Source organism: Eptesicus fuscus, chromosome 7 (genome assembly GCF_027574615.1).
Source record: "Eptesicus fuscus isolate TK198812 chromosome 7, DD_ASM_mEF_20220401, whole genome shotgun sequence".
In the NCBI taxonomy this organism is placed as follows: Eukaryota; Metazoa; Chordata; class Mammalia; order Chiroptera; family Vespertilionidae; genus Eptesicus; species Eptesicus fuscus.
Window position 1 is genome coordinate 57,144,131 of NC_072479.1, and position 27,604 is coordinate 57,171,734.

A 27,604-nucleotide genomic window follows, 5' to 3' on the forward strand; every position below is an offset into this window, starting at 1 on the left:
TGTTGGGTGGGCTCATTCATTAAGCCTCCCAGACTAATGGGGGATTTGGGACACAGTCCGGAGAGAGGCTTAGAGACACAGTGTGTGGATGGGCATGAGCACCTGAAACTCTGTGTTGTTTTCATCCTATTTCATTTTATGTATTTATTTATTATATTTTTAAAATTTGAAGACCTAATTGACTTTATAAAATGATTCTTGAATCGAGCAGCATCCCATTCAGCAAGTAGAAAGGAGCCCCTCATCCCATTCCACTTTAGTTCAGTGATTGTCTGTTGGACAATGACTGTGGGCAAGGTACTGCCCTTAGCTATTTTGAGGGTACCAACACTCACAGGATATTGCATCCCATAGGGAGCTTACCCTCCAGTTAGGGGATGGATGAGAAATTTACAAATAACTATGAATATAAGCGCTATTTTGGGAGCAGAAGTGGTGCATTAAAATCACCTGGGGACCTCATTCAAAATTCACATTCCTGGTTTCAACAGACTTAATGCTTTTCCCTTAAGATTGGGAATAGGCAAAGACACCTGTTGTTACTACTCCTATTCAGTATCATACTAGAATTCCTAAACAGAGCAATAATGCAAGAAAAAGAAATAAGAATATACAGATTGGAAGGAGGAAATAAAACTGACTTTTTCATATATGATGTAATTGTTTATTTAAAAGATCTCAAAGATTCTACACAAAAGCTACTAGAACTAACACGTGAGCTTAGCAAGGTTACAGGCTACAAATTAGCAGTAAACAGTTGGAAATTAAAATTAATAAGGTGGTATCATTGACAATAGCACCATGAAAGCATGACATTCTTAGATATACAGGTAAAAAAATTTGTGTATCATGTATGTGCTCAAAACTGAAAGCAATAACAACAATGAAATCAATTAAAAAAATCTAAGTAGTTGGAGAGAGACACCATGTTCATGGATTGGAAGACTCATATTGTTAAGATATCATTTCTTTCAAAATTTATCTATATGTTTGACAAAATCTCAATCAAAGTCACAGCTAGACTTTTTGGGTAGAAATTGATAAGATTATTCAAAATGTACACAGGAATGCAAAGTACCTGGACTAACCAAAATAATTTTGAAAAAAAAATGTTGGAGGACTCAGACTACTTGATTTCAAGACCTGTAATAATAATCAGGATAGTATGGTGTTGGCCCAGCCAGTACGGCTCAGTTGGTTAAGAACTGTCCTGTGTCCTGAAAGGTTGCTGTTCAATTCCCAGTCCGGGCATATACAGAAAGAAGGTGACAAACATCAAACATTCTCTCTCTCTCTCTCTCTCTCTCTCTCTCTCTCTCTCTCTCTCTCTCTCCTCCTCCTCCTCTCTCTAAGTATGTCCTCAGGTAAAGATTAAAATAAAAGAAAAAGCCCTAGCCAGGTTGGCATAGTGAGTAGAGCATCGGCCTGTGGACCAAAGGGTCCCTGGTTTGATTCCTGTCAAGGGCTCCTACCCAGCCCAGGAACTGGTTGGGGCTCGTGCAGGAGGCAACCAATCGACGTATTTCTCTCACATCGATGATTCTCTCTCTGTCTTTCCCTCTCTCTTCCACTCTCCCTAAAAATCAATGGAAAAATATCCTCGGGTGAGGATTAACAAAAAAAAAAGAAAATAAATAAATAAATAAAAGAAAAAGATAGTAAGTATGGTGCTGGTTAAATGGTAGATATATAGATTGGTTAAATGGAATAGAGAGTCAGAAATAGACTATACACACTCTAGAAAAATCAATAAGAGAAATTCTTTGTGACCTTGGGTTAGGCACATAAGCCACAAGAAGAAAAGATTAAAAAACTAAACTGTATCAAGATTAAAGAGAATGAAAATCACTGTAAAGAGAATGAAAACACAAAACAACCCATAGCAAAACACAGAGAAAATAGTTGCAAAACACATATATGATAAAGTACTTGTATCTAGAATGGACTTGTATCCAGAATATATTAAGCATTTTCAAAATCACTGGTAAGAAAACAGACAAATTAATAAAAATGGACAAAAGATTTGAACAGACACTTTTTCAGAGGAGAAACAGAGATAGCAAATAAACATGTGAAAAGATGCTCAACAGCATTACTCACTAGGAAAATGCAAATTGAAGCCAAGACGAGATATCACTGCAACCTATTGGAGTGTCTAAAACAAGCAAGCAAACAAACAAACAAGCGCTGGAGAGGATGTGGGACAACTGGAACCCTCACCCATTGCTGTTGGAAGTGCAAGCTTGTACAGATGCTTTGGGAAACAATTTGGCATTTTGTAATAAAGTCCAATACACACTTACCAGGTGATCCAGAACACCCACTCCTGGGCAGAGGGAGTGCGAGTTTTACATCTCCACCAGCAACGTGGGAGAGTTCCAGCTGCTCCCCCTTCTCTCCAACAATGGGGATTGCTAGTCTTTGTCATTCTAATGTGTGTGTATGTTATCTAATTGTGGTCTTAATAACATTTTTCTGACGACTAGTGATGTTCAACGTCTTTTCCTGTGCTCATTGGCCATTTGTACATCTTTTGGGGAATGTCTGTTCAAATCTTGTGCAGATTTTTAGTGGGTGGCTTGACCTACTGAATTGCAGGAGTCCATTAGATATTCTGGATAACAGTCCTTTGTCAAATACCATACATGTACTGGTATTGGGAATATTTTCTCCCAGTGCATGGATCATCTTTTCATTTTTCTGAATGGCATCTAGCAAAGAGCGAAAGTTTTTAATGTTGATGAATTCCAGTTTATCAACACTTCAAAATATTTTGGGCTTTTGGTGTTCTACCTAAGATAACTTTGCCTGCCTAGTGGTCACAAATACTTTCTCCTGAAATTGAAACCTATGAAGGAAAAGGGAAAATAATAAAGAGGGTTGCATGGTCATATTCTGCCTCTGCCTGGGAACCCACAGCCCCTCCTCCTGTCATGTTTGTCACAGTTAATCTCTTCAGCCTTGACTTGGCTGTCACTTTCACCCTTTAGTTTTCTGTGACCCCCTCTTTCCCAGCCCTCACATCTAGTAGGGCTCCCCAATGTCTCTGTAAAGACCGCCATCTTCCCTGCTCCCCGCTTCCTCCTAAACCTGCTTGAAGTTCACCACCTCAGCAGGGCTCCCAATCCATGTCTACTTGATAATTATGGATTCAACTCAACATTTATGTATCAAGTTCTAGAGTTAGTCTTCATTCAAATCCTATTTCTAGTACTAAACCAATTGCATCATTTGGGTAAAATGCTTAATCTTTTGAAACATAGTTTTCACTTTTAAAAAATGAAAGTACTCACAGAGCTGTTGTGAGGATTAAACGAGATTGCTGCCAGAAAAAAGATGTGGGCTGAAACATTTATCTTTGTAAAATACCAACGGTAAAAACTAACACTTATTTTCATTCTCTTGAATGGTTTATATATCACCCTGGTTAAGTGGCAAGGACAGGTGTCATTATCACCCTATTTGACATGTGACAAAACTGAGGCTGAGAAGCCCATAGATAAAAGACCACAGGAAGCAGTGAAGGCGGAATAAAAAAAAGTCAAGGCTATGATCTTACATCTCAAACTATTTCCACTATATTCCACTCTGTTTTCCTCCTCTTCCTGGATCGTTCCAAGTGATGGGATTGAGGTGTTTGTACAATAGGTGAGGGCTGCTACTGAGGCCCGGCTGAGCAGGCAGGGTACAGGATTACAGGTGGGGGTGGCATCCAGCTTCTCTGCTTGGTCTAGAAAAGGACCAGTTGAGAGAGTGGCTGAGCCCTGCCGGTGCACATGTGCATGCACAGTTGTACACAGTGACTTCGGCCGGGCCTGCAGCGGTAAGAGGAGGATGAAGGGCCTGAGATGGGACTGCTAGTCAGTGTAGGACTCACATTTTCCTGGCCTGGGTGAAAGGTTGTGAGAGGAGCTTTGATCCAGAATATTCCCTCAGGAAGCTGCCCTCATAGTTAGCGAGTGACCAAAGGCAGGGATCAGGGTCCTTGGGCCATATGAGGTCCTAAAGGAAGGGCTGCTCTCACTTCCCTGCAGAGGAGTTTGCAGCCCTACAGAGCTTGGCTGCTTCTATTAGGAAAGTAATGCCTGCTGATGACTTTAGACTTGGAAAAATAGAGTGAAAGAACATTAAAATATTTAGCTTTAGTCAGTTTTTAAAAAGAATATAGCTGTGCTCATACGGTATCTCCAGTCTTATTGTAAACCTTCCGTTCTGGGCCTTGAATTTAGTGGCCTTGCTGCTTATTCAATTTTGATTTCTTCTTTTCTCACTTAATATTAAAACATAAACAAACCCTATAATCATCATTTTTATTAACTCTATCCTTTGATGGACATAGTTTATTTAATCTCTATTCTTTTTTGGACATTTGTTTTGGGAAAAAGTTTTTTTTTTGATAGGGAGGCAGAAGCAATTCCCATGAACTAGAGAAAACTCCATTGCGTGGGTCTCTCTGAATCACAATTCCCTCTTGATAACAGTTTCTAATTCATCAGCGTCACTATCTTAAAGCTTCTAGGATAGCGGTTGCCAACCTTTCAGACCTCACGGACCACCAGTGGTCTGCGGACCACCGGTTGCCAACCGCTGTTCTAGGAGATGTATCTTGAGTTTCAGTACCAATCTGGTAGAAACAAACAAACAAAAAAAAGTTGAAATATGAGCAATTTCAGAAAACACCCTATCTGAAAGTTTTTTTGTGTATAAACGCATATATGTCATATTGCTGAGGCCAGCTGATAGTTGATAGATAAATAGTAATCAGCAAACCCTGCTAACCAAGCAACAATTATTTGACCTATTTCCCAAGTAGATGGTGTTATTTATTTTCTTGTCACTTTCAGGGAGCCAAGCCCATGAACTATCCTTGGCCCGCTGCCAACTCCAGGAAATATATACGGGGAGCCTTCCACACTCCAGCAGGGAAACATTGAGACACCTCTTCCCACCTTCTCAGTGTCACTCACTCCCCTTGAGTCATCATGAGCAGGCAGGTCTATGGCTTGAAGTGCCAGAGTAGAAGTTTTGGCAATGGCTCAGCCATCTCGCCAGGAGGGCGCTGGAGATGGGCAGGAAGCTCACTGTTGTTCCAAAAGAGCAGTGGCTGCTACCAACGTTATGCTGGGCGGGGAGGCTACAGTAGCTGGAGTCTCCATAGTCTTGGCGAGAGCAGGAGCATCTCCACCAGTGTAGCTGGGGGTCTGGCTCATGGCCAAGGGGGTGGATATTTTGGGGTGGGCAGCCTGGGTGGCATGGGCTTTGGCTTTGGTGGGGCTAGGGTCAGTAGGCCCAGCAGTCTGGCCTGGGGGCATCTAGGAAGTTGTAATCAACCCAAGCTTGTTGGAGCCTTTGGGCGTGAAGATTGACTCTCAGGCCCGGAGGCGAAGCAGCAGGAGTGGGAGCAGATTAAGAACCTTAACATTTTTGAGAACATTAAGAATCTTCATTGACAAGGTGAGTGCTGATGCCTGGAGACCAGACAGCCAGGCCTGGTAACTCCAGGGAGCTGCAGACAAGGCCTTTCTGCCACAATGGAAATGTGGCTAGTGGCTACGCTATTTGACAGTGCAGGTCTGCATTATCTGAGGTCAATTAGTTCAGTCCCTGTCTCTTAAAGCTGTCCTGGTGCAAGGTGCTCACTAGGTGTTTCATGTTCTTCAAACCTCCCCAGGAGACTGGATCTGAACCTCAGCAAATTGTCAAACCTGGGGCCTTCCAGGCCTGCCCTGTAGTAAAGGTGATCCCTCCTGCAGGAACAGTCAGTACATTAGAATGGGATGAGAGGTCCAGTTTGAAAGAAGTCAGAGTCGTCAGTGGGTGTCTTGTAAGGGACACTTTAAGACATTGACAGATGGTTTCTTCCCCGTAAGTTTCTGAGTCCAGGAGTTTCTCTCTGAACAAACTGGCATTTCTGCTCCCAAAGCCAGGGAATGGAGACCACCAGGACCACATAGTGCCTAGTTAATGGGCTCCGGAAAAGGAGTGGAGTGTGGAGCCGATGCAAATGATTTGGCCAGATGATTTTCAAATTCCGTTGGTCAGGGCTGTAAGTGGGGAGGGATGTCCATAGCCTTGAGAAATCCCAACATTCAGGTCTTATCTAGTCTTACCAGCAAAAGGAGGCCAGACTTCTTATACTAGCTACCCCAAACAATCTGCTCTTGGACCAGCCTTGGATAGTTTTTACTCTGAATAGCCTTGGGGAAAATGGGGGGCAGGAAGGCTGCATCAATGGGGTTTGCATCAATGGGAACCTCAGGATTGTCCAGGAAGAATGCTCTAGTTCTGCCTACCCCCACCTTCCTAAGGGTGCTCTTCTTTAGGGAGGGTCAGCTATGCATGAACACTGTTGCAAGGACTTCGAGCTGGGAAAAATGAGGAGGAGCCAGTAAGGAGTAAAGTAGAATTGATGACTATGCCCAAAGCTCTGGGTTTGGGCAGACTTACCGGTGTAGCCGGTGCATTGAGGAACAGTGTCCTTTCATGGTGACTATAGTCGATAACACTCTATCGTATAATTAAAATTTGCTGAGAGTAGAACTTAAGTATTCTCTCTCACACACATAAAGGGTAAATATGTGATGTGATGGACATGATAATTAACTTTCACAATGTGCTCTTTAAATATATTATAACTTTATTTGTGCATTATACCTCAATAAAGATGGAAAAAAAAAAGAGATGGGAAATTGTATGGGGTTCCTGCTTGATTAAAGCTCTTGCTTGGGGAAAAAAACTAAACTGTGTTCTTCCTTCTCGGGCCTCAGAGGACTGCTGTGCTGTGAGAGGGAGTGGGCTAGCTGGGCATGAGGTTTGCTGTAGGAAGAAATGTCTCCGATTTTTATCAGGAAAGTGCTAAATAAATTCAAGGTGCACATTATCAGTTAATTCTTCTCTTTTACTCCTATTGCTGCTCTCGCTTGCAATGTCATGAATATAGTGAGAAGGGTGAGGACAGGGTATGTTTTGTCTGCACCAAATAGTTGTGGCTATTTGTAAAAGAAAGTTCCAGAGAGTGAGTTATTTTGCTGGCTCATTGATGAGCCTCTTTCTGACATACCCTCTTCCCAAATGATCTAGGCCAGTGGTTCTCAAGCTTAGGTGGGAGTCAATCAAGTAGGGAAATTGGTAACCAAACGAAAGCCTAGACCCAGTCCTGCATTAAGAAACCTGGACCCCGTGTTCTTTACGATCTTCCAACTGATTGATTCTAATACCTCCAGAGTATGAGCACCACTGCTCTAAGCAATTGGCCAAATGCACATAACTGAAACTTCTCAAATAATAGGGCCAAAACAAAGTCTATCATAGCATTTTGGGAATTAACGCCACACTGGAATCACTTATCCCTCTGCCAGGTGAGCAAGGACTTCTCCAGTACATTATGCTGTGCCCCTGAAGTCCTTGGAATTCCTGTTTGCAGGTGTGGTCCCTGGAGCAGAAGAACCAGGTCCTGGAGACCAAGTGGGAGCTGCTGCAGCAGCTGATGTCAGCACCTGCACCACCAGCCTGCAGCCTGTCTTGAAAGGCTACATCAGCCACCTCAGGAGGCAGGCGGACCACGTCACAGCAGAGAAGATCAGGCTGCAGGCAGAGTTGACAAACACCCAGGATTCCGTGGAGTAATACAGGAAGAAGTGAGTGAGCAGGTGAAGGCATGACAGTGGTATTCAGCCAAAATACCCAGGCCTGCTGCCTGCTAGGTCTAGGTCTGAAAGAAGTGTTATGGCATAGAACTGGACTTTCTTTCCAGGAATCTGATTGTTTTCTTCTTGTGAATCTGTTTGTGGATGTACCTTCAGGGTGTAGGAGAACAGAGAAAAGGGAATATCTTAGACATAACAGTCTTCTTATCTATTGAATCCCACCAGATATGAAGCAGAAATCAATAATAGGACAAATGCAGAGAATGACTGTGGTGCCAAAGAAGGTGAGAGGCAGGGGCTTTCTTCCCAGATGTTAGCGCTGGCTCTCCTCACCCTGCTCTGTGCTGGCTCAGCTTCCTCATCTGTGACGAATCCCCAGTCCCTGTTAACCTTCGAGCCAGCACTGTGCTGAGTGCAAAACTGCAAGGAGAATGAAGGCAACTCTGATTTCTGGCTCAGAAGTCTAGTTTTTAGCTTTTTAAGAATATCACCACTAGGTTGCACATTCACTTGGCATTGTTCTCACTCTTAGTTTTCTAGATGTTTTTGGAGGTGCTCTATTGATGCTACTCTCCCCGTGGCATCCTGACAGTGCAGATAAAGCTCTTCCAGCCCACAGGGCCCACTGCCTCTTTTCTTTCAGGATGCTGACAGTGTGTGCTTGGTCATGGAGGACCTCATGGCCAAAGTGATGCCCTATAGCAGGAGATTGAATTCCTCCAAGTCTTCTATGTGGTTGTGAGTTTAGGGGACTGTCTAAGCTCCCTGGGAGCCCTGGGATGCTTGGAAGACCAAGGAAGAGGGAGAAGGCTCCCTGAGGTGCCCCTGAGCTTCCACGTGGCTGGTGGTGAGGTAGCACTGGGAACTCCAGAAAGTGAGTGCTCTTTCCCAAGGACTGACCCATGCCCTGCTGCACAGGATCTGGCCCGATTGCAGTAGACAGTCAAGGAAACTCATGTGGTCCTCTCCATGGACAACAACCCACACCTGGACCTTAATAGCATCTTCTCCGATGTCAAGGCCGGTACAAGGAGATCACTCAGAGGAGCAAGGCTGAGGCTGAGAACCTGTACCGGACCAAGGTGCCCACCCGGAGAAGTGTCCTGTGCTGAGTTAAGCCCAGAAGACATATAAGGGTCCCACCTGTGCCAACGGGGATTGAACCACTATATTGGCCTTGTGGTTGGTAGGATCACTTTACCTCATATGTCCTGTTCTGAAGATTAACAGGCAGGGTGCCTGTGAAAGTCTCTGGGAGTTACTAGAGCTCTGGGTACTTGGGGACTTGCCAGTCCTATGGGAGAGGAGGCCACCCAACTCTGCAGACCCAGGCACATTTAGAGACACCTAGGTGACCTTCTAACCAGTACAGTCAGCTCCTAATTTCAAGTATCATGGCAGCCAGTGTTTCAGCCAGGCCTGTTTCCTTCCACCTGTACATGCTCCCCTCTGCCCCCACCCTACCTCCATGGAAGCACATTTTCAGGAAGCCTGACCTTGTTTTGTTTCCTCAGCTAGACCCTACATTCCTAGCTGACCGGAATGTGTCTCCTCTATAGGTTGGTTTTGACCAAAAGACCAGACTGGGCAGGTGGCTTAGAGGTCTGTGGGGAGGAGCCTGGGATTGGCTCTCCCCATGCTACCTTTTCACTCTTGCCTTTTCCTGGTCCCAGGCCCAGGAGCTCCAGGTTACTGCCTGGAGAAAAGGTGATGACCTCAAAGTGATTAAAATGAAGGTCATTGAACTGAACCGAGCCATCCAGAGACTTCAAGCAGAAATTGCCAACCTCAAGAACCAGGTGGGGCACCTAGTTGTAATCTTTGTGGGGGTGGTGGTGATGTTATGATAGGTTTTCCCCCTACTTTCCTATATTCTCACACCTTCCACAATAAATTATGAAGGTGGGCAAGAGAGAAGCCCAGCTTGGTGCAGGTAGGTACCTGGTCTCTTGTGCCTCCTTTACTGCCTGCTATTGGCCCTTGGCAGAGCACTACCCTGCAAGACACTGTCATGGAGGCCCAGAGTAGAAAGGTGAGGTGGCCCATACAGATGGCAGGCCAAGCAGCTGAGGTAGAGGCTGCCCTGCAGCAGTAGAAGAAGCATCTGGCCTGACTTCTGTGTGACTACCAGGAGCTTCTGGGAGCCAAGCTGTTCCTGGACGTGCAGATAGCCACCTACTGCAGGCTGCTGGAGGGCCAGGAGAGCAGGTGGGGGATCCAGAGGTTAGAGAATGGGCAGGTGTCCATTAGCAGTGACCCTGCAACAGCATTCCTATCTGTATGATGGGACAACTAATTAATGCATTCATTATTCCTGAAATGACACCTGAGTTTTGTCAGTGGTAGTGGGGTGTGTGTCCAGTCAGGGCCTTTGTCCAAAGTATACATGATTAGCATTGATGACCCTGTATCCTGTATCCTGGCTCTCCTCCACACTATCTTTCTAGACCTCTGGACCAGAGGGAAAAGTGGATAGATTTCCCTTCCATTGAGAAAGACAGAGAAGTAAGGCATAGCTTTCCTTAGCATGAATGGACTGAGCCCCGGCTGAGGAAAGGGTGCAGAGGGACTTGAGGGCCAAGGGGACCAGTTGGCAAGAACAGTGTGGGAATCTGGGAACAGTGGTGTTGAGCTCACTGTGTTGGGAGCATGGGCCCTTGTAATTCCCAGTGGGAGCTGATGCAGTTCTGGGACCCAGATGTTTTCCAGAGTGAAACTGAATTACAAATTATGGATCATATCTAGGATATCCTTCTTCTGGAATTTATCCTCCTCTGAATCTGGGTCAGAGGATTTATTGATTATTCTGATTGTTTACATGCCAACAGGCTGTTTGGAGAAATCACCAACGATGTGAATTACTGTGAATAACAGGGGATTCTCCTTCGTTGGCCAGTTAGGAGTCACCCTTCCCCTTGCCTGAGCTAAGGAGGGAGGAGGAGCCCTCTGCTAGGAGGCTAGGGCCTGGGGTCCTGGCCTCACTCTGCAGACACTGGCTATGTGGTCTTAGTCACTTCTTGTCTTGTGGCCCCATGGAGGGATTTGAGTAGGAAGTTCCGAGGTTCCCATTGCACCTAGGATCCCATGCTCACCTCCAGGCAGCCAGGACGCCCTGAATTCCGTGGTGGAGAGGTAGCCCAGATGGATGGATGGTGTGGAAGTCACTGTTTTTTTTATAGGACACTTCAGGAAGGTGCCCCTCAGTGCCATGTGAGTTCAGGGACCTAGAAAGCATGTGGGGATGCCCACAGCTATTCTGATCCTCCCTCTCTGTCTCCCCACAGTAGTGGTGACAAGTATAGTCCCCACATCCAATACAGCCATGACTGGCTTTAGCTCAGGGGGCAGTCTCTGTGAGAGGAGGTAGGCCCCCACCCTGAAAATTCAGTGTAGCATCTGGATCTGCAGCCAGGCCTGTGGGCTCTGCAGGGCCAGGAGGGGCTCCCAAGGACCCAGCCCTCAGGTTGGGAATTCTGGAAACACCGGTTCTGGTGAGGGAAATGAAGAGTCAAGTTAAACAAGAAACCAGGGCCCCAGCTCAGGGCACAGAAACTTGTGGGTTTCCCTCCCAGAGGCAAGGCTGAGTCTCTGGCCCCAATCTTGTGGCATCTGTCAACTTGAGTATTTCATACACAGCACCTTTGGCAATTTGGAGACAGGCTCCTGGGTCAAAACAAGTCCTTTTTTTTTTTCATACATCCCAAGGTTGGGGCCCCGTGGAAACCCTTCACATGCAGTCTCAATGGGCTGATAGGGCTGTCAGTCACCTTTTCCCTGCCTGGCCCTGCACCCCTGTAGTGTTCTTAGTCCAACTGTCCCCTTCTGTGGGGAAGACACCAAAGTTCTCCTGTATCTCAGTCCTGAAGCACAGGTATACACACCTCCTTTTCTATGATCACTATCAGTTCTGTTATCCACCTTCATGGGTGTCAGTCATTATACTCATAATCTGCAGCCATGGGTTATCAAGAACTTGTTCCAATTTGATTTTCTAAAGCCCCCTGTAATCCAGTCTGGGGTATTAGGACTCTGCCTCCCATAGATTCACAGAACCTGGGTGAATCTATGGGAAAGACATCTCTCCACCACAGGACTCAGGGGGCCCTGACAGCTTGGAGGTGAGCATAGGATCTTAGATGCAAGGGAACCTTGGAACTTTCTACTCAAATCCCCTCCATGAGGCTATGAGAAGCAACTTGTCCAAGACCACACAGCCAGTGCCCACAGACTGAGGCCAGGGCCCCAGGCTTCCACCACAGAGAGGAGGGGAGAGAAAGGCCTATGGGGATCTGGAGGGTGCAGGCGTGCCAGCCTGGCCCCACCCCGTTTCCTCATCCTGGGAAAGCCAGTGTGCATCATTCACCTGAAAACAACGTGAGAGGGGGCTGGGTTCATGTGTCTCCCCTTCTCCAGGGATGAGGATAAAAGGGGAAGAGAAGCAAATATATGTTAGGACCATACTCCTGATGGAGTTCAATTTGAAATAAATGTCTAGTGTGACCTGTTGAGCTACAAGGGCCATCAAGAGAGCCCTGGGGCCCTATTCGCCATGGAAATGTTGTGTCCTGTTTCTCCATTGGAAATTCATCCATTTGGGAACGTGTATGCACTGACCAGGTGGGCCATGAATATTGTTCACTCCCACTTATCGTCCTGCAACACACACACATACACACACATACACACACACACACACACACACACACACACACACACACACACACACTCGCTGTTCTCCCACTCAGTTATCTTGCTGGTGGAAGGGCATGCCATTTCTATTTAGCTTTGGAAGGTAGGCAAAAATGTCCCTTACTTTTTCTCTTTATTGGGAAAGATGCATTTTTAAAATAATTAACTTTAGGTTCTTGAGCTCTACTTGGCAGCCAAGCTGGAATCATTATTGCCTAACTAAGGGGTAATAGTGTAGCTATGGTTGTTATGAGGATTATTATCAGGTAAATGGCCAGAGGGTGTTTAGTGGAAGCAGCAGCCTGTGGGCTCAGGCTGGGAGGACAACTCTGCCTCTTTGTCTCCAGCTTCGCTCAGGAAGCAGTTCCAGCCCAACACACCATGGAGTCCTGCGGTCCTGGATTGAGAGGGGTCGTCAGTTCCCTGTCATTAGCACTTAGAGGAGAGAAGGTGGCCAGGGCGGGGATGGGCATAGCTACTTGTCTGAGCCAGCCCTAAGCTCATTCAATAATCATTAATTGAGCACCTACTATGTGCCAGACTCTGTTCTCAACACAGGTACAAAAGGTGACCTAGAACTTTGTCTACCAAGAAGGCAGGCCAGTGAATGTGCAATCAGAGAGCAGTGATGTAAGTGCTATCTCTGGCATGTCAGGAGCAAGGGCCAGACCAGGCGGATGGGGAGACTTCCCTGATGAAGAGCCTTGGAAGCTGACACCTGAACATGGAAAGATGAGGAGGCGTTAGCGTGGGTAGGGAGTGTTTTAGATAGAGGTGCTCTATCCCCAGTGAGGAAGCCACGCCCAAAGTAGGTGGCCCATAACTATAAGTTGAATAAATGAAAAGGAGGTTGACAAGAGCATGGCTCTTTGGGCTCTTTTAAGGAAGTGAGGCCTGGCAGAGCTTGGAGAGAAAAATAGTAGGAGAGGTGGGTTGGGCCAGATCTTGAGATGAGAGCCTTTCTGGGTAGGCTGACCAACTTGTTCGGTTTCCCTGAGAGGGAGTCAATGGGGGACATTTGTAATACTGTCAACTATTAAAAAGAACCCTGAAAGTCCCACATCCTGAGAACCCACTCAGTCCCAGGTAAACTGGGATGGTTGATCATCCTGCTGCTGCATTATCTCAAGAGATTTGGACCCCAATGCGTAATTTTAAATAGTGGATGAATGATATAGGGACAAGGGTGGCTACCTAGCAGACAGAGTGTTCCCAAGCCTGCTGTTCGTTCCCCAGTGTCCTTTCTCCTCTCTTGCTACTGAAATAGAAATTGTAGAGGAGACCTGGCTACCCACCTAAAGACTACATTTCCAAATAATTCTGACCATGAAACTAAGTTCTGGACAATGGAATGTGAGCTGAAATTATTTAATGCTCCTGACTGTAACCTTAAAAGGCAGAGCCCCTAAGAGTGGGTTCAGGCTCCAAAGAAAGAAGTGTGAGGAAGGATTAGAAACTCTACAAGCTCAGGCCCTGCCCCAGACTTTTTGAGTAATAGTCCCAGAGTTGGGGAAATGGATTATTTTTTAAAAATTGCAGGCCACAGTGGTTAAGTGCATGTGTTCTACAGTGGACTGCCTGGCTTCCATTCCCACTGCCCAGCTGTGTGACCTTGTCCAAGTGACTTAACCTCTCTGTACCTCAGTTTCCTTACCTGTAAAAATGTGTATTAATTGTACCTCCTTGATAGGGTGAAGATTAATAAGGGCTCACCTGGTGTTGAGCCCTTCCTCGCCCCACCCCCTGCCCCACCCCGTAGAAAGCTGTGGCAGGATGTGAAATGTAATGGCCCACTATTTTTAAAAGTCACTTAAGAAAGTTTTAAACACAGGTGCTAAGGGTTCTGTCCTTAGAAGGGATGATTCCAGGGGGCTCCTAAGAGCCTTTTGTACCCTCTAAGACTTTCTGAGAATCCCTCACCCCATGGTTCTGGGCAGTGGGTAAAGAGGACTAGGAGCATAGGACTTGTTCTCAAGAAACTTCCGCGCTGCCGGGGAAGATTGGCACACATGTGGAACACAGGTACAGACTCTCAATGAGTGCAGAGAAGTGGTGCAATTTGGGGAGGCTAGGCAGATAGGAGTGGCTGGATTGACAAGTGACCAGATGTTTCTAGTGTGCCTTGTAACAGGTTCACAAGGAGAGAAGGCCAGGGTGAGAGAGGGGAAGTGAAGGCCATGTGGAGCGAGGGGCTAGCTGCACGTTAACACTCACACAGCACGCTGCTGAGCTGGCCCTCACCACATGAGCACCTGCTTTCAGCCCTTAGGGAGTGATCTGAAGGCCTGGGACAGCAGTTTGCAGTTCTGCAGAAACACAGGTTTGACTCATGTCTCCCTTGACTCTGGTGTGTGCAAGAGAGCCAATTAGGGAGTGATTCTGGCTGGAACAATCAGCATTGTCATCACACACAGCTTTGTTGGGCTTAACTCGTGCCTTAGGGAGAAACTGCAAAGGGATAAATCCTTTGTGTCTAATGTAAAAATTCTGAAAAGTTTGCCAAGTGCATTGCTGGTAGCAAAATTGAGACTAAGAAAATGATTATTCTTAATTTAAAATAGCTATTTTATATTTTAAAAAAAGAAGGGAAGGTTGAATTTGGCTATTTCTTGGTACAACAGTATTAGAGGTAATGTTATTGTGTTATAATATACAATGCTAGTATACTACAGGATGGGGCCATCATCTCTGCACAGAAATAGATAAGAGGGATTGGCGAGCTGTTCATTCAAGCACTCTGGCTAGTGAAGTAATTGCATTTTTATGGAGGAAATTATGTACTATGAATATATTTGGGTTTGGGGAATTGTGAATACTTTGGTAATGTCAAGGATCTAATGAAATTTAAGTGTTTTCCCTCATCCTAGAATTGTAAACTAGGTTACTGTCTTATAATTTATGACCTTGGAGCCTAGCATAGTACCCCGGACAGAGTCAGACCTCAACCAAAGTTTGTTAAATGAGTGGATGGATGAATGACTGAAGAGATGAATGGCTGTCTGCCTGTCTGGGCAGACAAGTAAGGCCTGCATGGGAAGGCCTCTCTGAATATGGAGACAGAGACCCTCCAAGGGAATCCCTCAAGGCTGGACCTAGGTTTTGTGGGAAATTTGTATCCTTTGAGATTCTTACAGAGAAAGAGCTCATGAAATGTTCATTGTCCTCAACTATCTGAGCCTTGGTTTTCCCATTTGTGAAATGTGGATCATCAAGCTCCTCCCCAGGTCAAGTGGGTTAAGTGAGCTTCTGTGTGCCAGGAGCTTTTTTAATGCTATAAAGCACTGCACCAGAGTCAGCTACCACGAATGGTGGCAATACCATTATTTCAAGGTCAAGGGTGAGGGTGGTGGGAGAGGCAGGAGCAAAGTCAGTGTGTGCAGGGCAGCCTGGCCAGCACAGAGGAGCAGGAGACCTGCCTGGGAGGCCACAACAGGGGCTGGCAGCCAGAGGGCTGGGTTGGATTCCTAGTCCTGGCTCATCACCCATGGTCCTGGCCACCATGAGAACTATCTCTAGGAACCCTGGGAAGCTCGGTCGTGGAGTCTCCTCCTAACCACATAAAAGCGGTCCCTAAAGCAGCCCATCTGATGCTGGTACAGTCGTGAGATCTCTCACAGATGACACTGTCAATTAAAGGTCTCCCCTCTGCACCCCCGCAATCCACCCCTCCCCTTCCCACTCCCTGGGGAAGGGCAATTGAGTCTGTGACAAACCTCCCAGCCAAGATCTTTCTAGGGGTAATTTGGCCAGGCTAAATACCCCAGGTTGATTAGATAAGACTCAAATTACATGAGCAAGGCTTGCAAGCCCATCACTTTGGGGGTTTTCAAGTTATTTACGTGGCATCTCTGATTTTGCTGGGAGAAAATGATTTCTTGCTCCCAGGCAAACTAAACCCACAAATTAAGGCAGTGGCTCACTCTCAAGCCCTATAAAGGGGGAGACCAAGACCTCAGGCTTGTGAGTTGCATCTCAGCTGAGGATTAGCTTCTTATTCCAGCTCTCTGGATTTTCTAGCATGAGCCGCCAGTTCACCTACAAGACAGGAGCTGCCGCCAAGGGGGGCTTCAGCGGCTGCTCCGCTGTGCTCTCTGGGGGCAGCTCGCCCTCCTTCCGGGCAGGAGGCAAAGGGCTCAGCGGGGGCTTTGGGAGCCGGAGCCTCTACAGCCTGGGGGGCTCCCGGAGCATCTCCTACAACGTGACCAGTGGCAGCGGGCGAACAGGGGGCTATGGATTTGGCCGGGGCCGGGCCAGCGGTTTTGCTGGCAGCATGTTTGGCAGTGTGGCCTTGGGGCCCGCCTGTCCATCTGTGTGCCCTCCAGGAGGCATCTCTCAGGTCACCGTCAACAAGAGCCTCCTGGCTCCCCTCAATGTGGAGCTGGACCCCGAGATCCAGAAAGTGCGCGCCCAGGAGCGGGAGCAGATCAAGACTCTGAACAACAAGTTCGCCTCCTTCATCGACAAGGTGGGACTTTCTGGAGAAAGCCGAATGTAGAGCCCCTTTGTTCTTCCACCTTTACTGTCTTTGGGGGCTCCCAGTTTGAGGCGGAGGAAGACAGGCCACCTTTCCAGGATGCAGACACAGCCGAGGACAGGACAGGGAGGAACTTGGACGAATCCTGGACATCAGTGTTGAGAGGTCAGGGTGGCCAGAGGGGCGGGAAGAGCTAGAAAGCTTAGTCTGGGAAGGTCTCCTGGAGGCAGGGAAAGTGGCATGAGTTGAGAAGTAGGAGAGTGATGGCACGTGAAACTTAGAAGTCAGACGATGGAGAGGTCTATGGAATCCTAGGATGTCTAGAATGCCATAGGGCCTAGCTCCCAGACCAGCTCAGACTCTGGTCAGAAGACAGACTCAGAGCCTGTGATACATTCAAATGGACATGCGGGCCCCAGAGCGAAGCACATGGGGATCAGTAGTGTATTGGGTAGAGGTTCCTAAAAATGGTCCCTGAACTGTCAGCATCAGCCTCACCTGGGCACTGATTAGAAATGCTCATTCTCAGGCTCCACTTCGTGCCTACTGAACCACAAACTCTGGGAGTGGGGCCTGGGAATGTGCAGCTCTAACAAGTCCCCAGGGTGAAGCTGATGCACACTGAAGTTTGAGCGCCACTGATGAACAAAGAGGTAGGAGCATCTTGGGAAGTAGACTTCCTGAGCTTCGGGGAGTAGGGAAAGCTTCCCAAAGATGACAGTGGGGTAGGGGGGTCAAACCTGAGGAAGAGTTTGCCAGACAGAGGTGGGGAAAGGCAACGTAGGAGAGTGAGCAGTCACATGCAGCATGAAGGACTTGTCTGGAGAGCAGGACACCTTGTGTTGTGTAAATGTTACGTGAATGGCGGCAGAGGGCCTGGGCCCATTATGAAGAGCATAAGAAGGAATTTGGACTTGACTCTGTAGTTGATATGGAACCATCAGAGGGTTTTCTGCAAGGAAATGATATAATATTTATAAGCTGCAACTTGAGAATGCTGGGGAAATGCTCTGAGATCATAGATTTGGACATAAAAGCAACATAGGAGGTGCTGAGACCCCAGGTCAGCTGAACACCGACCTCTGGCTGGGCTGGGAAAGGCCATGACCGAGGAGACAGAGAGTAGGCAGAGCACGGGCCAGGCTACTGCATCTGAGCAGAGCCACCCAGGAGCATGAAGGCCAATACAGGTCAGTTTACATATTTAAGGTCAGCACTGGCCAAGGCTGACCACTGACATTGGTCCAAGCAGGTTTGGACAGATACAGAGGAGACATATCTTGATAAGAGGGAAATGAAGATGTTGAGGCCCCTCCTGATGGTATGGGGTGCTCCCAGAAAGAGAACTCCTGAGTCAGACAAAGGGCCTGGGTGGGGAGGGGCATGAGGCATACCCTTTAAGCTAATGCAGCATAAGAGAACACAGCTACCATCCAGAAAAGGAAACACACAGCCTCTCCCCATGACTGAGTGTCTGTTGATCTGGGTTCCAGGTGCGGTTCCTGGAGCAGCAGAACCAGGTGCTAGAGACCAAGTGGGAGCTGCTACAGCAGCTGGACCTGAACAACTGCAAGAACAACCTGGAGCCCGTGTACGAGGGCTACATCAGCAGCCTGCGGAAGCAGCTGGAGACGCTGTCAGGGGACAGGGTGAGGCTGGACTCGGAGCTGAGGAACATGCGGGACGTGGTGGAGGACTACAAGAAGAGGTGAGCAAGGATCCTGCACCCAGATTGACCACCTCCTGGGCTGGGTTTTCCCAGCAGGCACTGGGACATTTGCCTCTGGTCTCAGAAGCACTGAGCTCAGGTGGGAGTGACCCAGCTTGAGCTCTTCTGCCCAGGCAAGATGACAGCTGAGCAAGCTGGGCAGGGGACAGCCAGCCTCTTGGAAAGCGGCAGGATTGTCCTGACAGAGACTACCTCCAGAGCATGTTCTCTCCTTTCCTCACTCGAGAGAGTTCATGTGTGCCCGCCCCACAGCCTCTTGGTTCCTGACTTGCCTCTAAGTTCCAAGGAAACTCTCCACATACCAGGGAGCTTGGATTTCTGTTGGGCTTCCTTTTTCATTTCCCTCAGGTCCTGGACATTTGGGCCATGCTTCTTCTTCCTTCCCCAGGATGAGGTAGAGTTATTGGTAGAGGTGTCAGACACAAAAATCATGGCTGAAAGACAGTGTTGTGTTCCTGTGATTTGGACACTGAATGGGAGGAGGAAGAACCTACTCACTCCCCAGACAGCAGAGGAAATTCAGACCCCAAACCATCTAGTCACCTGGCCCAGGGGAGTGGGGATTGTTTCAAACCCTGCCCACAATGCTTAACAAATAGTCTTAGTGAGTTGGACAGATTTGCAAAGATGTAGAATAATACCTATTAGAAGATATACAACATGAGCATGTCCTTTCTCTTTTCATAATGAAAACACACGCACACACATGCACGCGCGCGCACACACACACACACACACACACACACACACACACACACCCTGCTCACTGTGATGCTTTTCCTGCAGGTATGAGGAGGAAATAAACAAGCGCACAACTGCTGAGAATGAATTTGTGGTGCTTAAGAAGGTGAGGAGGGGGTGCATATCCTTCGGTTACCCAAGGAGTGGAGTGTGGAGGGTGGGTGAGGTGACATAAGAGAGGAAACTGAAGTCTGTGCTCCCTACAAGGGCCTGGAGCTGAAGTGCCAAAGCAGATGGAGGGATCTGTTGCTTGGGACATGTTGGGACATCTTGGTGTTTATCTAGAACACCTTGGTGTTTTGTGTAAATGGGCAGGAGCCTAGACATGGATAGTCAATCCCCAGGTCATGCCCACTTTGGTTTTGGGAACAGGATATGCTTTGAGAGAGCCATATGTTTGCCTTCCAACTCTGCCTGCCTCTGACAAATTGCAGTTGCTGCCCTCTGTTCTAATGAATGACAGACTGTGGGTATTTGTGGGTATGTGTATGTGAGGCGGGGGGTAGGGCTCTCTCCTGTACCTTCTCTTTGAGAAATAGAGGCAGTAAAAAGATCCCATTTTAGCATGGGTCAGAAGGAGTTCCAGAGGCACCAATAACTTGTTTAAGGTCTCACAGTGAGTCCTGGGTGGAAGTCAGGTTCTTGCCCTCTTGTTCTTGACTCCATTCCATGAGGCAGCTCGTCATAAAGTCAGTGCTGGGGTGCCAGTTCCCAGGAGAACGCTGTCTGGACTTGAAGAAGGGTGATGTCAGGGGGTCCCTGGATTCCCGTAGGATGTGGATGCGGCTTACATGAGCAAGGTGGAGCTGCAGGCCAAGGTGGACGCCCTGGATGGAGAGATCAAGTTCTTCAAGTGTCTGTACGAAGGGGTAAGGCTCCCCCATCCCACCCCTGACTCACTTTGTCTTCTGGAAGGACAGACGTAAATGAGCAGTTATTTACTCATCAGTAACTTTAAGAGCCCAGGTCTCTAGTATTTGGATGCTGGGAACTTTGTAGATCCAAAGCAAGAGTGAAATATACCCTCATACTTTCAAGTGATGTATGCCATCAGCCCCAGCCTAGCTCCAGTGCCCTGCTCTCACATCCTCCAGGAAGCCGGGGTGCTTACGGGGTTCCCACTGATCTTCAGCGGAGCACATTCTCATTTTTGCCTATCTTCTCTCTGTCACTTGGGGCATTTCCTCAGGTCTTGGTCAGAAATCCTTAGGGATAGAGGTGGGGAGGCCTCAAAACCTTTCTACTGACTCTATGACAATCTGGCTTCAAGCCTCAACCTGTTGGCCAAGCATCTGCGGGCTGCGGTGTCCTTAGTGTCTCTTGTGTGGTGTCCAGGCTGTTTCCCCTCCACCTTTTCTACTTATAACCAGTCTCAGGTGACAGACATGGGGGCTGTTCTCTACTTGGGCTGCTTCAAACCCACTCAGCAGTTTCTAGGTGTGGTGTTGGAACCTCTGGGCTGGTGAGCTCCATTTTTATATGTTTTGGAGAATACAGCTGCATCTGCTTTGGAGGGTTTGGGGGCTCCCCTGCTGGGATAGGGCCATCACCTTGGCACTTTCCTCTGCTCACAAGATATTTCATGCCTCCTTGTTTCCCATGCAGGAGATTGCTCAGATCCAATCCCACATCAGTGACACGTCTGTCATCCTGTCCATGGACAACAACCGGAACCTGGACCTAGACAGCATCATCAATGAGGTCCGCGCCCAGTATGAGGAGATTGCCCTGAAGAGCAAGGCTGAGGCTGAGGCCCTGTACCAGACCAAGGTGAGGCTGCAAACCTTCCAGAGTCAAGTGTTCTAAGACCTCTGGTCCAGTTCCATGACCCACCATGGCCCACACACTAGCTGGGATCAATACACTCTCCTTGACACTGGTGGAAGCCCAAAGGGAGAAGACGAAGCTCTGCTCTTAGGATCCACCTAGACCAGTGGTCAGCAAACTCATTAGTCAACAGAGCCAAATATCAACAGTACAACGATTGAAATTCTTTTGAGAGCCGAAAACTGACTTCTGCGCATGGGCCACAAAGTTTCAATCGCACTGTACGTGCGCGCCCGCATGTGGTATTTTGTGGAAGAGCCACACTCAAGGGGCTAAAGAGCCGCAGTTTGCCGACCACTGACCTAGACCATGGCAGCCATGGGAGGACACACACAGCTGAGTGCAAACAAATGTGGCACAGAGTCATGAATGCAGGGGAGGCAGATGTTAGGGAACTAGGATCAGATGGGGCAAGTCAGGAACAACTTGGGCAGGCAGAGTTTTGAACTGTGTCTGGGAAGGAAGAAAACATGGGCAGTTAGCATCTCAAATCCCTTGTTAATTATAATACATTAGGGGGTCTCTTTAGTGTGATCTGAGATTAGGTAACTCCTACCTTTTCATTCAAGTCCAAGTCCAAGAATAAAGGGGGTGTTTGAGTCCCTTAGATCTTAACTCCTCTAATGGGTTGTGGGTGGGAAGATAATTCTTCAGATAATGTGGTTTCTCAGATCTAAATGGCAATTTCCTAATTGTTCCTTGCTATTTATCAGGCTCCTTCTCAAGGGAAATCTGCACTTTCTTTATCTTGTTTATCCCCACCCCCTTCCTTGCTACCCTAGGGATAGAAAGATTTGGCCTGGCGGATGGGAGGAAGGGAGGCTTTCAAAGCCTGGTAGACACCACAGTCCAGGGCTCCTTGATAAAGGTTCCAACTCAAGTCCCCAGGCCCCAAATCCCTCGACTTTTCTGCTGCAAGCTAGGGTCAAGGATGGCTGTGTGGTTTAATCACTCAGGAGACTGCATGGTGTCAGAACTAGGGGAGTCAGTGCCTCTGTCCCAGCCAGAGTGTGGGAGATTGTGCTCACACAGCCTTGCAGAGAAGCAAGAGAAGGCCATCTGTTCTGCCATAGCATTTTTTTTGTCCTAAGATTATCCCCAAAGATAAAACACAGGAGCATAGAGAGAAGACCCCTGCCTTCCAGAGCCTCAGAAGAGGAATCCTGAATCTAGGGCCATGCTGGGGCCAGATATGAGAGAACTGGCAAGGCCAAGCACCCAGGGACAGAGACAAGCAATGCATAGACACGAGAGGTTTGAATGTCATACGTTTTTGTGTTTCCCTTAAGCCAAATTATGGGGTAGAAATGGAATACTCTCTGTTGACTATCCAATGGATGACATCAAAGGCAGGAATAATCCCCCAAAAGTAGATGATCCAAAATTCATGACTAGTGTTAGGATGTAGTCATTCTATCCCTACCACTCATACACAAAATGTTCCTCCATGCCCAGCAAGATTGCCAGGAGCTTGGGGCCCAGGTGAACTGTGAAGGGAAGGAAGTCACAGGAAATATAGATGGGTAGCTCTTCAGCTCCCTCTTTGGTTCATTAACACATTCATCCCTCCATTCATCAGACCTCTTTGAATACTAGCTAGGCTCTGTGCTAGGTACCAGGAATTCAGAAGTAAATAATAAAAAAAGGTGCCTGCCCTCTAGTCATTCTGAGTCTGATGGCAAAGATTTAGAAACTTGTGATCACAGTACAGTGTGGTAAGAGCTATGAACTGGTGTGGCAGGGGCTATGGTGCACCCAACCAGGGATCAGGGAAGGCATCCTGCGGGTAGTGATTCTGTACTGACTGAGTTGGAGCCAGCTAGGGAACAAGAGAGAATGGATAGGAAAGGGTTTTTCAGGTGAAGGGAGAAGCTCATGCAAAGACTTAGAGACTTGAGAGTATGTGGCATATTGAGGGGACATGGAACTATTTGGCACATGTGGAAAGCTAGGTAGGTGATGGGCAGAGGCTGTGAGAAATGAGTATGGAGGAGCTGGTGGATGCCAGATCTCAAAGCACCTTGATGCCATACTAGGAGTTTGAATTTGACCTTGATTTTGAAGGGCTATAGGCAGAAGAGTACCATAATTGGAATTGTGTGTTATAAAATTTCAGTGTGGAGAGTATGAGACTTTCAACAGTCCTGATGGCCAAATCTAACCATCAGTGAGAGCAACTGTGTTTAAGAAAAATAAATAAATCCAATTATTGAGTGGGAGGTTGATAGGCCTGGTGAAATTGGAGACACCCACCCATCCCTGAGTCAAAATCCCTGCTTTGGCCCATCTCCCTCTAGTTCCAAGAGCTCCAGCTGGCAGCTGGTCGGCATGGGGATGACCTCAAACACACCAAGAACGAGATCTCAGAGTTGACCCGGCTTATCCAAAGGCTGCGCTCGGAGATCGAGAGTGTGAAGAAACAGGTGAAGGGGTCTTAGGGGCTCCTGGCTTACTCCCAAGGGAGGGGTGGCCTGCCCATCACATATACTCCCCCTTGCTTCCTCTCCTTCTCTTGGTTCTCCATCTCAGGACCCCATTCCTCAAATAGAACCCCTGCTCTCAACCACCACACTTAGCTCCCAAATAAAGTCTGGGAACAATTGGAAGCATCTTTTCAGAAAGCCAAGAGTCTGAGGATACCACCTCTCACAGTCCCAGCTTGACAAGTCCCAACACCATGGGTGCAGCTTTGCTCTAGGACATGGGCAAGGACAGAGGAGGGTCCAACCACTGTGAACAGATGTAGGGTGAAGTGAGGCTCAGGGTGTCTTAGAACTCAGGGGGATGCTACCTCTTGTCCCTCAGTGCTCCAACCTGGAGACGGCCATTGCTGATGCTGAGCAGCGGGGCGACTGTGCCCTGAAGGATGCCCGGGTCAAGCTGGATGAGCTGGAGGCTGCCCTGCACCAGGCCAAGGAGGAGCTGGCCCGCATGCTGAGGGAATACCAGGAACTGATGAGCACAAAGCTGGCCTTGGACATAGAGATTGCCACCTACCGCAAGCTGCTGGAGGGCGAGGAGTGCAGGTGGGTGATGGGAGGGATCTTAGAGTGTTAGAGCTGGAAAAACTTTTGTAATCTCTGACTCACTTTCCCAGAGTGTGGGGGTCAGGCTGATGGAGTGGCTGGAGATGCTTTTTAGGTTACCCACGTAGCCTTAAATAGCACAAGATCAGATGAGACAGAGATTTCCTTTACAGTTTTTCTTGTTCTAGTCTTCAGACTGGAGACCATCTCTGCATGGTGCTATTATGTCTCTGCCACTGCCATGCCACTTGTAAATACCCCTATTAATAAAGAGAATAGATCCAGGTTCAGTCTCTGGGCAGACAACACATCTAGCCACAATTTTTTTTTTAATTGCTTAATTTTTATTATTTTGACTTTACTGCTTTGTTCTTGTTTGGTCAGATAGTAGGTACTGGTTGTCTATTTATCCTGGTGATATAACACTTCCCTTTAAGAGAAATGAATTTTTGTATAAAAAGCAGAGTCAGTGAAAATACTAGCTATATAACAGTATGAGTTGTACATGGTCATAGCAACACTTGGGAGGGTGGTACCTGAAGCACTGACATTTAAAAAACCCTGTTCTACCTTAGCACCATCTTACCTTATAATAGACAAATATGCAAATTGACCGCACCTTCGCTATGCCCAAGCCATGCCCACCAACCAAGCCACGCCCATCAACCACGCCCACCAGGAAACCGTTGCAGGAAGCCGGCCGAGGCTTTCCCGGCCTTGGGCGCCAGCGGGGTGCCTGCTCCAACCTGGGGGTCGGCTCGCTCCTGAGATCGGGTAGCAGGGACGCTGGGTGCAGCTGAGCCCAAGGCCATCGCCCAGGGCCAAGCCCGGACCCTGAAAGAAGGCAGAAGGCGGTGGCCACAGCCAAGGCCTGGGTCCCTGGTGCCGGCAGAAAACTGGTGCAGGCAGCCAGGTGAATGAAGGTCTATTGCACGAATCTTCGTGCAAACGGGCTACTAGTTTTATACAAAAGACTCAGTGAGGACAGGTTACTGGTCCTAAAATTATACAGTTAGTCCACCAGTGGCAAATCCTGATGCTATTTCCACATGTACTTATCCAGGCAGTAGCCTCTTAGGAATAAAAAAGTGGGCTAAAGAGAAACTTGGTAGGAGGGCCCCTGGAGCTGGTGTTGCTACTGGGGTCTCCAAGGCTGCAAGTTCATAGTCTCTGAAGTGGGGAGAATAGACTGGGGATGGAGAGGGAGATGCTTAGGGATACACAGGTGCAATGTGTGCCTGGACATGAGCTAGTCTGGCTGAGGCTTTCAGGCTGTGGTGAGGGTAGCGCGGATTCCATGTGAGGGAGTCACCTGTACTTTTCTCTCCGTGCAGGATGTCTGGAGAATACACCAACTCCGTGAGCATCTGTGAGTATTTCATACTATGGGGCAATGCTTTTAGTCCATTAATAAGCACAAACTAAGTGGGTGCCTGTGACCAGGACCCCATGGAACAGCCCGAGCTCCACTGTCATAATCACCTCCCAGCTGAGACCTACTGCTTCTGTTCCCATCACTTCCTGACCTTTCACATTGGTTCTCCCTCCCCCATCCCCAGCCCTGAAATCTCTCCCATGCTGGGATAAAACTGTCAGCATTTACACATGATGGAAGCCTGGAAGCCGGGGGGCAGGAAGAATCACATCTACTCACTGAGAGTGGAGATCAGGCACAGACACACTGTGCACACCAGCTCTAATGCTGGCCCTACAGGCTTCAGCTCTGTTTCCTTCTAAGACAGGCCAGCAAAACTCCCCTATATGAACCAATCAGGATATTCTTTGGGGGAAAAAAAAGACTGGATTCTAAAGTTAGATGCAAGACTTGCTTGGCCATCATCTGTTCTTCAGGAGAAGTCCTTGCTACTTCTCTTTGTTCAGAGAAGGAGAAGTTGCCTGATTTGGGGGTCCTATGGGATCTGGGCTGCTTCTGGTGCTTGAGCTGCTCAGGAATTGAGTGTGAGTCACTCAACTCAAGTCCACAGTTGATGTGAAGTATATGCTTAAAGAGGAGACATTTAAGTTAGTTGGGACTGGGAAGTTGGAGGGGACTCAGTGCCACTCCTCTTCTGGGACACACACTTATCTCTTCTCCCTCCATCCTCCTCAGCAGTCATCAGCAGCTCCACAGCTGGGACCGCGGGCACAGGAGCCGGCTTCGGGTTCAGCGGGCCAGGCACCTATAGCTACCGACCCAGTTCTGTTGGCTATGGCATGCTGTCTGGAGGCTGTGTCACTGGCAGTGGAAACTGCAGCCCTCGAGGGGAGGCCAAAACCAGGCTGGGGAGTGCAAGTGAATTCAAGGATCCCTCTGGGAAGACCTCAGCTCTGAGTTCACCCACTAAGAAAACCACAAGATAAAGAGAAAGATAGTTGTCCTCCTTGCCCTGGACTCCCTTCTACAGGAAACTCCTCTGTCACATTTCCTCTTCGTTTTCTTTGCCACTGACATCTCCTCTCCTCCATTTCTCTGCCTTAGTCTTTCTTAATGTAGAATTGGGATTCTAGAATCTAGCCCATCCTCTGCCTCTGTACCAAGAGACCTCTTAACTGGGCCTCCACTTCCTGAATCCTTCTCCTTGCAGTAGAAGGATTTTTTTCTCAAAGGTAACCCCCATCCTCCTACTGCCTCTTCCATGCCCTGGTTTAGGGAGTTATTTGGCCATGTGCTCCATGGGTACATATGATTGAAGGCCCACTGAGAGACCCGTCTCCTGTGAGAGCAACTCCAGCTCAGGGGAAACATCTGGTTATACATTATACCTTGCATGGTCCCTGCAGATTTTACAGCTGGGAGTACCCCTGCAGGCTTCTCCCACCAATGAAGGCATTTGTGCTGTTAATATGTGGGCTCTTATCCTTGTTCAGACCTCGCCTCCATGCTTCCCGTGTCTCACCAATAAACTTATAAAACTCATGCAGGAGCAGGATGCTTCTCTTTCCTAAAGGAATCCTCATCTCAGGCCTCGTGAAGGTCAATGACCTGGAGCCTGGGCCATCTGAAGTCCAGTGTGTTCCAAAGGGTCCCAAAGTATCTTTAGATCTGAGTGAGAGAGATCTTTGCACAACTACTGGATCCCACCATCACCTCCACTGAATTTTGTGATGCTCGGGATTCATTTCTGTTCCCCATCACACCAGCAGATGCACCTTCTAAGTCATGCTTTCCTCACACCAATGCTCCAGTGACTGGGTAATCTTTAAGACCTTTCTGATTATCAGCAGGGATAGGGAGCCAATACTTGTGGCAAGATTTCAAACTGGTCAAGAGGTAGCAGAAGGCCAATTCCAGAAGCCTGGGCTCAAGTTATAACTGTTATTCCAGAAACGGCCAAAGGTAGATTGTCTTTAATGTAATAACCAATGTTTTTTCTTGGTCCTTGTTGCCATTTCAGTGGGTTGAGTATGGATGTGAATGTATAAGTGTCTGAGTTGTGTTTAAACATAGGGCCATCTCTGTTACATACACCAC

General features: G+C 47.9%; 1 protein-coding gene and 1 pseudogene across 1 annotated transcript; both read left to right on the forward strand.

Moving 5' to 3' along the window:
• Window positions 1-282: 282 nt before the first annotated feature.
• LOC114231287 (keratin, type II cytoskeletal 1b-like) lies at window positions 283-10,982 on the forward strand (annotated as a pseudogene).
• Window positions 10,983-16,353: 5,371 nt separating this feature from the next.
• On the forward strand, window positions 16,354-26,493 carry LOC103285323 (keratin, type II cytoskeletal 73). Its single transcript, XM_008140719.3, has 9 exons — window positions 16,354-16,800; window positions 18,303-18,517; window positions 19,325-19,385; window positions 20,053-20,148; window positions 20,885-21,049; window positions 23,404-23,529; window positions 23,912-24,132; window positions 25,467-25,501; window positions 26,243-26,493. Exons 1-9 carry the CDS (start codon window positions 16,354-16,356, stop codon window positions 26,491-26,493), a joined length of 1,617 nt encoding a protein of 538 aa, XP_008138941.2.
• The last annotated feature ends 1,111 nt before the right edge of the window (window positions 26,494-27,604 follow it).